Source organism: Brachyistius frenatus, unplaced genomic scaffold, assembly GCF_029030835.1.
Source record: "Brachyistius frenatus isolate BFR_SWC_R1_liver_20210118 unplaced genomic scaffold, ASM2903083v1 Contig_46, whole genome shotgun sequence".
NCBI lineage: Eukaryota > Metazoa > Chordata > Actinopteri > Embiotocidae > Brachyistius > Brachyistius frenatus.
The window spans coordinates 2,046,596-2,061,233 of record NW_027210645.1 but is presented as its reverse complement, the minus strand read 5'-3'; the positions used below and the strand labels follow the sequence as shown (position 1 = coordinate 2,061,233).

At 44.2% G+C, this 14,638-nt stretch overlaps 2 protein-coding genes across 2 annotated transcripts; both read left to right on the top strand.

Moving 5' to 3' along the window:
* The first annotated feature begins 224 nt into the window (after nt 1-224).
* marcksl1b (MARCKS-like 1b) lies at nt 225-2,987 on the top strand. The gene is made up of 2 exons (XM_069703398.1): nt 225-537; nt 1,543-2,987. Exons 1-2 carry the CDS (start codon nt 451-453, stop codon nt 2,131-2,133), a joined length of 678 nt encoding a protein of 225 aa, XP_069559499.1. The 5' UTR covers nt 225-450; the 3' UTR covers nt 2,134-2,987.
* A 3,665-nt stretch (nt 2,988-6,652) lies between these two features.
* On the top strand, nt 6,653-14,460 carry hdac1 (histone deacetylase 1). Its single transcript, XM_069703397.1, has 12 exons — nt 6,653-6,751; nt 7,679-7,791; nt 8,960-9,077; nt 9,163-9,237; nt 10,105-10,243; nt 10,608-10,749; nt 10,840-10,932; nt 11,053-11,161; nt 11,653-12,033; nt 12,141-12,296; nt 12,385-12,430; nt 13,536-14,460. The coding sequence occupies exons 1-12, from the start codon at nt 6,703-6,705 to the stop codon at nt 13,561-13,563; spliced, it is 1,449 nt and encodes a 482-aa protein (XP_069559498.1). The 5' UTR covers nt 6,653-6,702; the 3' UTR covers nt 13,564-14,460.
* The last annotated feature ends 178 nt before the right edge of the window (nt 14,461-14,638 follow it).

Here is a 14,638-nt window from a genome sequence, read left to right as displayed (position 1 = left end):
AGCCTTATTTTTTTTTTAAGTTTCATGCCTATAAAACACAGAATTTAATATAACTGAATTGATTTTGTTCTCCGGAGGGGCGTGAACAATTAGGGACTCCGCGGTGATTGGCCACAATTGGCTAGACACGCCCCTAGACTAGACGGTGATTGGTCCGGACCGAGCAGGCCCCGCCCACGGGTGACGCCTCGAACCTGCTGTATGTTGAAGCGCGGCGTTCAGCGAGCGTAGAGTTTAGAGGGTCTCTCTCTGTAGGGGTGACAACAAGTCAGGCTGCGGGGAACAAGCAAGGGGAAGTAGCGGCCGTCTGAAGAAAATTTTAAATCACACTTTTCATCGTTTCACCCGCTGGATACATAACTCGCCCTGGGGTTGGATTAACTTAAAGCCACTCTTTTTTAGTTTTTCTTTTTAATTTGCTTTAGAAGACACCGCGACTCGCCGAAGACAATGGGATCCCAGTCATCCAAGGGAGAGGTGGCCGCGGAGGCAAACGCTGCAGCCGCTGATGCTGCTGCTGTCAAAACCAACGGACAGGTAAGCACACTGCACTGTTTTGTTGGGGGTTTTTTTTAAAAGGGGGGAGACAAGTACAAATTATTTAAAGTTGAATTTCTCTCATGAAAACTGATGTTTTGCTCATTTTGTCGACGTTAAATCGATGAAACTTGACTGTGAGGACGTTTTGGGCAAGTCAGGTGGGGCTCGGAGCATCGCCTGTCTCCTGCTCATGGGTTGGTCACAGTGCACCCTCTCCAAAAAAACAAAAAAAAAAAAACCCACAAAAAAACCCCCGTATCAATTAGCCTGCAGGGTGCTGATATTTATGTGTAAGTTTACAATGAGTATGTGTATATTTGTGACTGAGGTCGAACCCAAAGTCCGCACAACGTGTTGGATAGTGGCAGGCAGGAAGGGGGAGGGGGGCGGCTGGAGCGCACGTAGGCAGTCTACTACTCCTCCCTTGTTAAAAAACCGAGCCTGGCTGTCGTCTGGGCTTATTGTATGAAAACTGGGACTTTCCAATATTTAATATGAGTAAGATGAGTCATATTTAGTCATCAATATGACACTTTAAACCAAGATTAGATCATTATGAAGGTTAATTACTCACACACACTTGACACGTAATTAAAAAATGTAACTTGATTAGAAATTAATTATTGTGATTTTGATTTTTGTTATATTCAGGGTTTTTTTTTAGGGACAAAATAAAACCATCAATTCTAGTTGTTTTTTTTTCCAGTGATGAGCTCCAGTCTCCTCTTTGTTGAGCCGATGTCTGTCTGGTACCTTAGGCGGTCTGTGAGACGCTGCTGCCGCCTATCGCCTGGTTCCGGTACTGCAAGGCGTCGCCTCTGAGCCAGGCGACACGGTGGATAATTGATGAGCACAACGATGCTCTGAAAAAAAGAAATGAGAGATGCACAACAGAGATCTTTGTGTTTTTGCAGAGATGTTTTGATTTAAAAAAAAAAAAAAAAAAAAAAGATTTACAAACAGATGATTTATTTTGTGACATTTCTTTCATTTTTTTCCCAGGAGAATGGACATGTGAAAACCAACGGTGATGTCTCTGCAAAGCCTGACGGAGATGCTGCTGCTACCAATGGCTCCGCAGAGGCAGCCAAGGAGCCCGAAGCCGGCGCAGGAGGCGACGCCATCGAGCCGGCGCCCGCTGTAGACGGGGAGGCGGCCAAACCAGAGGGCGAGGCTGCAACCAAGGAAACCCCCAAAAAGAAGAAGAAGAAGTTCTCCCTGAAGAAGTCCTTCAACTTCAAACTGAACCTGAAGAAGAGCAAGAAGAGCGAGGCCGTGAAAGAGGAACCGGCGGCGGCGGCTGCTGCTGCTGCCGCCACCCCCTCTGAGGAGAAGCCCGCCGAGAACGGAGCTGCCGCTCCTGCGGAGGAGAAGAAGGAGGAGGTGAAGGAGGAGGCTGCTGCCCCTGCTGCTGCCCCTGCTGCCCCTGCTGCTGCTGCTGCTCCGGCCGAGGCTCCAAAAGCGGAGGAGGGGGCGGCTAAAGAGGAGGCCCCCAAGGAGGAGGCCAAGGAGGCAGCTGCCCCGGCCCCTGAGGCCACGAAACCAACAGAGGAGAGCAGCTCGACCCCCGCTCCCTCTGAAAAGAAAGAGTGATTGTACGTTTAGCTCACAATGAACTGGGTGAACTGTTTTTCAAGAGAGAGAGAGAAAATTTAAGAGTATATATATATATATATATTTATATATATATGTGTATATGTATACATATGTATATGGATATATGTATATGTAAATATATACACATGTATGTGAGAGACTCCTTCGACGTGCCACTTTTCGTCATGATAACAAGACGACAGACTAGATTCACTAGATCACTTCCCTGGTTACTGCTCGACATCTGGACCTGGACTGAGTTTGAGGTTGTGAGTTGGTTGCTGTGTGGAAAAATTGGATTTTAACGGCTCGGACGCCAGCTAACGACACCACGAAGTAATGAAGGATGGAGTTGAAGCATCTGACCCTGCTGATCAAGATGCCTCCTTGTTGAGAGAATGACCTGAGATGAGATACGAGGACACCACCACCACCTGAAATGACTTAAATAGAGAGAGAGAGAAAAAAAAAAAAAAAAAAGAAATCAGAAAATTAAAGAGACTCGCCAACTTTTTACATTCCTATATTTTAACCCAAATTTGAAGTATTTTGTGGTGTATTATAGAGAACCATCTTAAAGATTCAGAGAAGCTATGTCTTGTTTGTTTAAAGAAAAAAAAATAGACAATTTTGATTTTTACCTTACTATGAAAAAAACACTTAAGCTTGCTATGTTCACTGTTGCGGTTTGATATGAAGCAGAGTTGTTTATCTGTCGTGTGTGAGCCTGAATCTGCTTTGTCTCTGTAAATACATTGGATTGATTTCTGTTCTTTATTTTGCTAATGTTGACAGATGTTACTGGTTTTATTGTAAAGTTGATAATGGTAAATAAATGTTGGTTACCTGCCTGTTGATGTGTCTTTACGGTTATTTTCATCATGCATCACATTTGTTGTTACACACTATTACACTTAAATGAGTGGTGGTGGTGGTGGGAGGGGGGAGGGGAGGGCATGTTTGTCATATTACAGTTTTATATCTTAGACAGCAGCAACAAACTAAAGGGATAAACAGTTCAAATGCACACATTGAAACTGAAGAGACACTACAAAGGCTGCTCTGCTGACCCTCACATTTACATTGGTTTTACATTTATATCTGCATATTAAACAAATGAGAGCACACAAAATAAGCAGTTGGAGCAGCTGTGTGGCCCACGACTACATTTGACCTCAAAATCCAACTTAAAGTGAAACTATGAAACTTGTGAAAGATGAAATAAAACAATCTTCCTTTTATAAATTAGTTGAACTCATAATCAAAAAATACACTTACATTCCAGCTCATTTACTGCTCCAGTCTGATAGGAACAGTATTTTAGTAAACTAATAACAAACTTCATGTAGATTTTGCTCTGCATCTGGTGGTTTCTGCTTCTGCTACGTTTACTATGAACACACAACAGTCCCAGTGGCTACACGTGCTGTTAGTCAGCATAGTATGACAGACATTTTCACAAGGACGGAGATGAGGCAGCAGATGATTTAAACCCAAGTGGTTACAGTTTCATGGTAATAAACTTAAACATTTCATTGGGGGGGGGTCATAAGGTTTATTATAGTTATATTTATGTCAGCTGCAACCCAGTAAATCTGAATAGGCCTAACTTCAAAATCAATGAAGTTTTATTCTGCTCGTCCATGTAATTATTGCCCATTATGGGACTGGAACTGACATCCAGCTTTAACTCTCCACAGTTCACTACTGTCATAAATCTCTTCAATAAAAACTATAGATTCAATAATGTAATACAAGGTAGCTGATACTGTTTGTTTTTTTAGCATAACCTGTGCCCCTGTAACACCACATGATATTATAACTACCCATCCATCCATTATCTATACCCATTTGATCCTGAACAGGGTCTCTTGGCTGCTGGAGCCTATCCCAGCTGACTTTGGGTGAAGGTAGGGTACACGTGGACAGGTCGCCAGTCTATCACAGGGCCAACACAGAAAGACAGACGTGCGTGCTCACATCCACACCTACGGGTAATTCAGAGTCATCAATTAACCTGACGTGCATGTTTTTGGACGGTGGGAGAAAGCCGGAGTACCTGAATAGAAATTAAGAGTTACTTTTAGGTAAAATGCATTTTGAATTTACAACATTTTATTCATTTTTTAGTAGCCGGAAGAAACTGCCGGTGTGTTTGGTTTGTTCAAACTTGGTAAACTCGGCCTTAAGTATCAAACAACAGTAGCAACTGTATGCTCCTCCCGTCATAGTAAAATATTAGGGGGACCCAAGAGGTTGAAACAAACTAAAAAAAAAAGACAATATATTCACCACAGTGTCGATGATCCATTCACTATAAAATAAATGCAGAGTATTTCATTTGGTATTGAATTACATTATTACATATAACACTCACTGGACGTGTCATAATAAAACCCACAGGTTTTAGACTGATTGTTTTAGAGGATACTGGACACTTTAACACTGTATTGCTAGTTCCACTGACCCCTGACCCCTCCATCAGTCCCAGGGCCCTGAAATCAGCCATTACCTCGGCCCCCTCCACTTTCACATCTCCAGTATTCCTTCCATTTGAAGGAAAGCGGCCTGCTGAACATGGCTAACACACAGCCGCCGTGCTCGGGGTGAACTGACCTAGTTCACATGGTGAAATGATGAGTTGAGATCTGAGCTCCATTTGGATCCAGCCTTCAAACAATTGTGAATTATTGAAACAAAGCTGGAGCTCCCACTCGATACAGTTCTTTGCTTCTTGTATCAGATGCATTTGTTAAACCTCCAACAGTATTTTTTTTTTGTGATCAGATTTTACATTGAGGGACAACTAATCGCAAACCTAAATTGTGTAAACCATCCACATCCCCATTGAACTGCACACGAGCAGAAGATGGTGTAAATTATTAAAGACCGCTCCAATAGGAGTTCACATTTGCAGTGATTTGTTTATTGTGTTGGTTGTTGTTTTGTTTGCCCCGCATGATGTAGATGAGATTCTGTGACAGATCCCTCCAGAGGTGTTGCATTTCTCATTCAGCAGTGACAGCGTCTGCAGAGATTTGGAAGTTAGTCAGTCATATATGAGCTCACACTGCCGCCTGGTGGTCATTATCTGGAACAACACCACACTGATCCCCTTTTGTCTCGTCTCTTAATCTGTTCCAGCGCTGATGAAGAGGCTGGAATTACTGCTAGGCCTGTGATCAGTTTCATTGCAATGTAAAACAGGACAAAGATCAAAAATAGACTTTACTTTTCATACATTACTGATGGGAAAAAAGCATTTGTCTTTTCCTCTTGTTTGCATTGTGGCTCTGAAAAGTTTCCTTTGTTTTCGGTCTTATTTGCAAGTGATTCTTTCTTTTTAATTGACGAATCCCCTGTGTCTTTATGTCGTGACCTACAACCAACTCAGTATTATCATACGAAAGCAGATACAAAGGGAATGGGGGTGACTGTCAGCTGTTTGTCAACTGTATAAAAGCTGCCCTAAGGAAAGCCCTGCTGAAGAGGACTGCGGAGGAGAGGACTGCTGGGGGGAACCAGGCTGGGTAGAGCCCGGCTGGGGCGAGGACTGTTGGGGAGGACTGCTGGAGAGCCCTGGTGGAGAACTGCTGGAGCCCTGCTAGAGGACTGCTGGGGGGAGCCCTGCTGGACACCTCTCTTCGAGGGTGCATGTAGTTGCTCCTTCTTGCAAGAATAAATGTCCGATGTGTTTGATTTTGAACTAAGCCTCTGAGTAAGTTATATTTATAGCTTTATTTTGAAAAGTACAGCAATACAAGAGGATATTTCCGCCACGCATGATTTCCAGCATTTTTATGGACAGAATACATGACCTACACTAGACACATGTACTTATAACATGTTGTTTTATCTTATTTTTAAGGACAAGGACAGCTGCTGAAAATTGGCCTGCCTTATTCACTTTTTAAATTTTTTTTTTTTATATTGATCAATGAGGGCTGTCCTTGTCAAATAAACACATTCAGTAAAATATATGTAGAAACATGATGGCATCATAGCATTTAAAGTACAAATTCAATTTCAAAAGTTTGAGGTCTTAGGCGTGCATGTACAAGATCACCAAACCACCAGTAAAAGGAGAGGTAACCAGCACCGTGTAAACCTTTATGACATAAATATAAGGAATGGCAAATAACTTTAAACAAAGATAGGCTAAAAAGGAAGTTAAATACGATATAGATCCAGGTCCTCATAGATCACTGTTTACACTGAAGTGTCCCGGTTGGGAACATTAATGTGGGCGTGATGACACTTCCCTGCTTAGAGGAAGAAGACTAAAGAGCTTGTGTCTGTCATCAACTGATTGATTGATTGATTTAATTTAATTTAATTGCGGGACATTAAATAAGCTCTACTCATCTCTATACAACTGAATTCATCTTGACACCACCGCATTGTGGCTGCAGCCTCGGCGGTCCTCGGTTTGTACACCGGCGCCTCCCACGTCGGGCGGCTGCGCCTCTCTGATTGGCTGACAGGATCTCCGCTCGAGCTCAACTCGAGCTCCCCGGTGCGCGAGAGAGCAAACGGCGAGCACGAGCAGCGGCTAATTGGTGTAAAATGGCGCTGTCTCAAGGAACAAAGAAAAAAGTTTGCTACTACTATGACGGTAAATATCGATCCGTCGCGCCCCCGTCTCTCCGGTTATTGAACGGGTCTTGAAAGCGTGTAAACGTTCAGGACGTTTTATTTGTGTTTATTTAAAAAAAAAAAAAAAAAAAAAAAGAAAAAGAAGAAAAGCGTGCAATACGACCGCAGCTAGCCAGCCGGTGCAGCGAGCTAACGTTAGCTCGCTGGTCGGGCTAACCCAGCACGGTGCAGCACGGCTCCGGTAAACGGAGAGCTTTCGTTAGTTCCGACTTCATTTAACGCCCGGACCGATTATCTGCGTGTATTTAAGCATTTAATAGGACCACGGCTCGTGCGTGTGGGGGTAAAATGTCCCATTTTGTGGGGGCGCAGAGGTGCCGTGGAGCTAGCCTGCGCTAATCCCGTCACCGGTCCTCTGAAAGTGGAGAAGTTCCTCGAAGTGAAGCTCCGGTCTGATCGATTCATCCGAGGACTCGTTTCACCAAACGGTGCAAATAAATGTCGTGAAGTTATGTTGCGTTTCCCTTTTCTTTTTTTTTCTTTCTTTCTTTTTTTTCCCTAACGCGCATGTGCAGTGAGCAGAAGAGCTGAAACATCGGGCCGCTACTTCCCCGTCCTCTGAATAACTCTGATCTTAAAGAGGACAGATGCGGATCAGATGATCATCTGAGGATCAGATGATCATCTGAGGATGTAACATCGGCTCGTGAAAGGGTCCACGTGGTTTTCTTGTATTTAAAGTTCCCCCCCCACTACACTACGTCTTGCAAGCTGCTGCAAAGCTGCTGTGGTTTGGATGAAGGACAAGTTCATGTTGACGTGATCCAACACTTTTAAAATATGAAGGGCACTTTTTATTTGGAAAAAAAAACTCAAAAAGAGACAAAATGCATCATATTAATGTGCCTTTAAAATACTAAATAAAGATGAAGGTGTTTTCTTCCAGGGGACGTGGGGAACTACTACTACGGCCAGGGCCATCCCATGAAACCACACAGGATCCGCATGACGCACAACCTCCTCCTCAACTACGGCCTGTACAGGAAGATGGAGATCTACGTGAGTCATGTCGCGTGAAGCCGCACAAACCTCGGACGGCTTCAGATGCACGTCAAACATGATCTTTAATGTCAAGTCCACTTTACTTGAGCAGAGAGGAAACCTTCCTAAGGCTGGTGATGTCTCGTACCAGTTCACCGAGTTGTGATCGGTGTGTTTAACCAGTTTATACTAAAGAGCCACGCTGCGTGTTTCAGCTGTGAAAATATCGCTGTAGCTTTTCTTTTTTTTTTTTTTTATTGCCGATCAGTTGTGTGTTTCTTACGTGCTCTTGTTATAAGATCACATGCTGCGTCAGATCACTGTATTTTACTAGTTTGAAGGGTTAGATTTATAAAACAAAATCAGAATTGGTCAAATTTGTAGGGGAAAAAAGCAACGCAACTAGTGTTGACATGTAAATAATCATACGTTGGGGTACTTTTAACTCTATTTGACGTCTATAAACTCCATATTTTTTAATAATCCACCTATTTCATTGACATTAATGGGGTAGATGATTGACCTCCCACTGCTTTTGAACCTTTACTGAGTCACAAATGTGAAAATAGGAGTCGCCGTGAGACTTGACACTTCAGATCAGGGTGTTATTTGTCCATTATTATTATTATTTAGATTTTTAGTTTCCTTACTTTACCTAACCATTGAAATTTAAAAATAAAAGACTCCTGTTTTCATTTTCTTTGTGACCAGAGCGTACGTGTCTCATGACATTAGGTCACTGTGTTCGGTCAGCATTATTTTAGTCATGCTGGATTTAGCACAGGACGCCAGAATAAAACGGTGAAAACAAACATTTCAACACTGTTGAATTACAACAAGGTTTTTGTGAAGTTACGATCATTTGCTAATGATGAGTCACATTGATAAAGGTTTGTGCATCATGAGTCATCTGGCAGTTTTTGAAAGATATAAATTCAAAGTTGTGAGTTAGAAACCTTTTGACATTTAGTTTTAGATACAATATTTGTATCAGCTGGAGCTGGTTTGTGGCTGCGCTCGTTTCATCTGAAAATCAGTACAAACACTTAAACAACAGGGCGTGAGAAGGTTGGGTTAACTCTGCACCTTGGTTAATTAATAGAGACTTGCATTGCAACCAAAACTTTGATCACTCCTGATCAAACAGACACGTCGGCTCTTCTTCATCACCTCTCTGTGTTTCCAGAGACCGCACAAAGCCAGCGGTGAAGAGATGACCAAATACCACAGTGACGACTACATTAAGTTCCTGAGGTCCATCCGGCCGGACAACATGTCCGAGTACAGCAAACAGATGCAGAGATGTGAGTGTCCGGCTTCATTCTCACCCGCAGTACGCTCGAGTGTTCTTCACGTCCAGTCAGATTAAACGCGTCTTTTGTCTCGCAGTCAACGTCGGGGAGGACTGTCCGGTGTTTGATGGGCTCTTTGAGTTTTGCCAGCTGTCAACAGGCGGCTCCGTGGGTACGTTCTTCCAACACACTTCGCATCATCCTCCTGTCCTTGTACCGGAGGGACGTACATGACGCACTGTGCAGAGCGTGTTTGTTTCTCAGAACATATCTTTTAAAACACGCGAGCATTTTGAGTCTCGGATGAAGTGACAAACAATATTGTCAACCATGTAGTGTGAGAGTAAGTGGACACGGCAGCAGCCACAGGATGCAATAAGTCCCTCATTTTAATAATAACGCAAGCTTCAAACCATCTGAAAGCAGAGAAAGGAAGAGTCCAATCTCACAATAACAAATAGTGTTCTCACACATTAGGTGTAGTGTTGTTTACAACCACACGCTGTCGTCCTGCACTGACCGGAAATATCCGCAGCATGTGAACACATCACCTGCAAAATATCTGCAGCTTTAATTATTTTACCCAGAAATCAACGTGTTCTCTGTTTAACACACTCAATAGACACACTGATTCTCCTGTCCAGCAGCAGCCGTGACAAACAATCACTTTCTGTTCACTAACAGCTGCAGCTTCTTCAGAGACCTCCGTTTGAAAATCCTTTCCATCAGTGGCTCCGCCCCTTTCCTCCACTTAGCCAAGATGGCGACCGTTTAGGGTGGAAAGTGTCCAATGTTTCAAACTTCTTCTTTGGACCGTTCAGAGCGCATCGTCCTGGTACTTGTAGTTCACGGCATGTTTCTGTACTTGGCAGTGTGAACGCACTTCTGCACTCAGAAGAGTGTTGGTGCTCAAGAAGGACATTTTGAACCCGGCATACGATCCCTATTCTCCTTAAGCTTGCCGCTTCAGAAGGACGAAGGGACCAAAGTCCGTCAAATCTGTCCAGTATTTTGAAGCTTTGTCTCTACTTTCCCTCAGCTGGAGCCGTGAAGCTGAACAAGCAGCAGACAGACATCGCCATCAACTGGGCCGGCGGACTCCATCACGCCAAGAAGTCCGAGGCGTCCGGTTTCTGCTACGTCAACGACATCGTCCTTGCCATCCTCGAGCTGCTCAAGTACGCTTTGTCTTTTTACTCGCGTATCCGACAGCTTTTCAGTGGACGTGATGTAGCTGGGTTACATCCTAATCCTACCTCATAGAGCTCCGTGTCTCCTGCTCCGTTCTTTTCGTCCCAATCCCCAGGCGGCCTTTGTATTTATTTGGTTTTAGACTCACAGTATTTTCATTTTGCTGTTTGGTTGAGCAGATGATGAGTTGTTTTTTTTTTTTTAACCTGAATTAAGTGTTTTTACACCCAACGCGTTATTAACCCCTTTGTTCCCGGAGGCTTTGTCGCCAGCTGCCGTCTTTGGATTCATCTTATTTTCTAACAATCGAACTTGGATCTGACCGCTGACTGACTTGTGTGTCCTGGTCAGATACCACCAGAGGGTGTTGTACATAGATATTGACATCCACCACGGTGACGGAGTGGAGGAGGCGTTTTACACCACAGACAGGGTCATGACGGTCTCTTTCCACAAGTATGGAGAGTACTTCCCCGGCACCGGAGACCTGAGGGTTCGTTTCACTCTTCAAATAGTTTCCCCTGCAAAACATCATCGGTGTGTCTTGTGAGCATTACTTGAATAAGATCTGTAATGTGTGCAGGACATTGGCGCAGGAAAGGGCAAGTACTACGCAGTAAACTACCCTCTCCGAGACGGCATCGATGACGAGTCCTACGAAGCCATCTTCAAGCCTGTAAGTCATCTTTTACCATGACACTATGATATTTTTGAACCAACAAAGAAGTATTCAAATCGGCGTATTGGTCTCCGACTCTGACCAGAGTTCCTCACGTGTTTGTTTGTCGTGTGTCAGATCATGGCTAAAGTCATGGAGATGTACCAGCCGAGTGCCGTGGTTCTCCAGTGTGGAGCCGATTCTCTGTCTGGAGACCGGCTGGGCTGCTTCAACCTCACCATCAAAGGTACAAACACACCTCGGAACCACTTCTGTAATACTCGGAACCACTTCTGTAATACTCGGAACTACTTCTGTAATACTCGGAACTACTTCTGTAATACTCGGAACTACTTCTGTAATACTCGGAACCACTTCTGTAATACTCGGAACCACTTCTGTAATACTCGGAACCACTTCTGTAATACTCGGAACCACTTCTGTAATACTCGGAACCACTTCTGTAATACTCGGAACTACTTCTGTAATACTCGGAACCACTTCTGTAATACTCGGAACCACTTCTGTAATACTCGGAACCACTTCTGTAATACTCGGAACCACTTCTGTAATACTCGGAACTACTTCTGTAATACTCGGAACCACTTCTGTAATACTCGGAACTACTTCTGTAATACTCGGAACCACTTCTGTAATCCTCGGAACTACTTCTGTAATACCTCGGAACCACTTCTGTAATCCCGAGAGTGTAACGTGAGTGCGTGCCTTCTCTTCCAGGCCACGCCAAGTGCGTGGAGTACATCAAAAGCTTCAACCTGCCTCTGCTGATGCTCGGCGGCGGAGGCTACACCATCCGCAACGTGGCCCGCTGCTGGACCTACGAGACCGCCGTGGCCTTGGACTGCTCCATCCCCAACGAGCTGCCCTACAACGACTACTTCGAGTACTTCGGGCCCGATTTCAAGCTGCACATCAGCCCCTCCAACATGACCAACCAGAACACCAACGAGTACCTGGAGAAGATCAAACAGCGGCTGTTTGAAAACCTGCGCATGCTGCCTCACGCCCCCGGAGTCCAGATGCAGGCCATCCCCGAGGACGCTCCTCACCCGGACAGCGCGGACGAGGACGAGGAAGACCCCGACAAACGCATCTCGAGTAAGACGCTTCTAAAGGCGGCGGTATCTTTGATCGCGTCCCTCCGACATTTCCTTTCCAAGTGTTTACTGATGAAGAGATATTTATGAACTGTGTGCGCGTTTCAGTCCGGGCCCACGACAAGAGGATAGCCTGCGAGGAAGAGTTCTCCGACTCCGAGGACGAGGCGGAGGGACACGGGGGCGGACGCAGGAACGCAGCCAATCACAAGAAGGTGAAACGAGTGAAGAAGGAGGAAGAGAAGGAGGGAGAGGAGAAGAAAGGTGAGAGCAGTCACGGGACAGGGAAAGATTTGAAGACGAATAAAAACCCGTCACTGGATAATAATCACCGTGTTAATTTGCTTTGTAGAAGTGAAAGAGGAAGAGAAGGAAGAAGAGAAGATGGACACAACCGGGTAAGGAACGCTGACATTGTGATGGAGGTGGTCAGAGTACGTCCTTCTGGATGGAAACAGTTTAAGACCGAATGCACACGACTTCTATCATTGGAAGCTGAGCGTTTTCAAGTTAAACATCTCGTCCACTGGCTAAAAAGCTGGATTCCTATGACCTGTAATGAAGTGAAAAGCAGTCCATCTTTCTGCTGATTAGACAAAAACCAGCCAGAATATTTTATTCTCTGCAGTTTTGGAGCTTTATTAACCAGTTCAGTTGTTTTCAGTACAAAACTTCAATGTTTTGTTTTTTTAACTGCTTAAAAAAAATAAAGAGCGAAATATTTCCTCTTAAATAGGAACAAAATGAATGAATTTGTTGGACTCAAGGTTCTCCTCCACCGGGCTGCATCAGAGATCAGAGCTGCGATGGAGGCAGCATGCTTCTTACTGAAGAGGTCGACGGCTGTTTTACAAACTGTCTATCTGGCTTGTCTGCGTTTTATCAGCCCAATCTTTGCCGTCATTGTTTTTGGAGCCAAAGCTGCTGAAATCTCCCATTTCCCCCCGTCGCGTTTGCCTTCGTTAGCAGCTACAGCAAAAAGCACACCTCTCCCGAAGTGATTGTTGACGAGCGGGAAGGAAAACCAAAGTCAAATCGCACCATACAGAAATATTTGTCGTGGAAAATATGAGGTGTAGATAAATGGCAACTAAAAATTTGAACACGCTACAACCAAGAATCCACGATGTTGTAGGACTTTGGCCCACGAACGATCAGTGGGAACCCTGAAGTTCAGAGTCACGGCCGCTGAGTGGTCTGCACTTCACCACTGGAAATATCAACTGTCCAGTTAGTGAACAATGTTTCCTCACAGATTTGACTTGACTGGGATTTAAAATGGGGCGGTAATAGTCACGATTCTATTACCGTCTTAAACAAACGTAAACCCTTCGGTGTTGAATTGTTCTTTATATCCAGGGATATTAAAATAGAGCAGCGCCGCTGGTTGACCCCCCCAGACGCCTTCGTTCTGCTGCGAAACCGAAGATCAACCTGTCGTTTCCCGAGTGAACAGTTTCTGCTATTTTGCTGCTTTAACTCGTTGCCCGTTTTGTGTTTCAGACCAAAAGAGGAGGTGAAGACGACTTGAAGCGCGGCTCGGGGACACGTGGATGGTTTTCCTGTCGTCACTGATTCCTCAATTCTACTGCAGAAATAGGGCCTTTTTTTTTTTTTTTTTTTTCTATTCCTCTTTTATCGTGTTCCTCAGAGCAAACCTGGTTCACACTGGATCACGTGTTCGTTTCACAGGTGGGTGGCCACAGCTGAGTACCGGACCATTCACTTCCCCCTTGTTAGTGTAAACCCCACCCACCGGGCACTCCCTGTAGTGTAAAACAAATGCCACCAGTTCCCTCAGCTGTTGTGTGAACCAGGTCTGTTTTGATAAGAAGCCTCACAGCTCCTCCTGGTGTTTCACATTTCCACCTCCTTTTTTTGTTGGGCTGCATCTGAAAATCCCCGCAGAGACATTGGATGATTAAAAAAAAAAAAAAAAAAAAAGTGAAGTTCTCACATGCAGAAAGGTGCTTCTGTTCGTTTTTAAACATCTATTTATGATGCTGATGGAACAACCGGCAGCGTGTGCCGCTCTGCCGTGTTAACCCATCAGTGAATGCATGTCGCCTTCAGCATGTACATGTTCTCTCTGCCGGACAGCCCCGCTCTCTGCTCACTAACTTATTTTAAACCATGAGTCCAGTCAGTCCTTCAGCCCGTCTTCCTCTCAGTATCTGATCACTGTTTTTTACTTTCATTTTGTTTTTCTCCTGCGTCTTTCATGTATGAATGAGTGTGAACCTCTTTAGAGGCCTGTGATGGAAGTGAATGACTTAATTTAGATATTTTGTACCATTATACATTTTAAAAGTGGAGGCAGCCGGTGCGTGGCCCTCCACAACGTGGTTGTTTGGAGTTCTATCGTTGTGAAATGTGCATTATCATAACTTTGTTATAAAAAAAATTAAATAAAGAAAATTGATCCACATTTTGCCCGAGCTCATAATTTATACCAAAAAAAAAAAAAAAAAAAAAAAAAGGGTTTGTAAACTAGTGTTTACCTCTGAAGTTCTAGGTTTCACACTACGGTATCTCGTCCAAAATGTCACAACAAATTGACCTGACTTTTTGGACGACGTACTAAAATGACATTTTTATGATCTTTG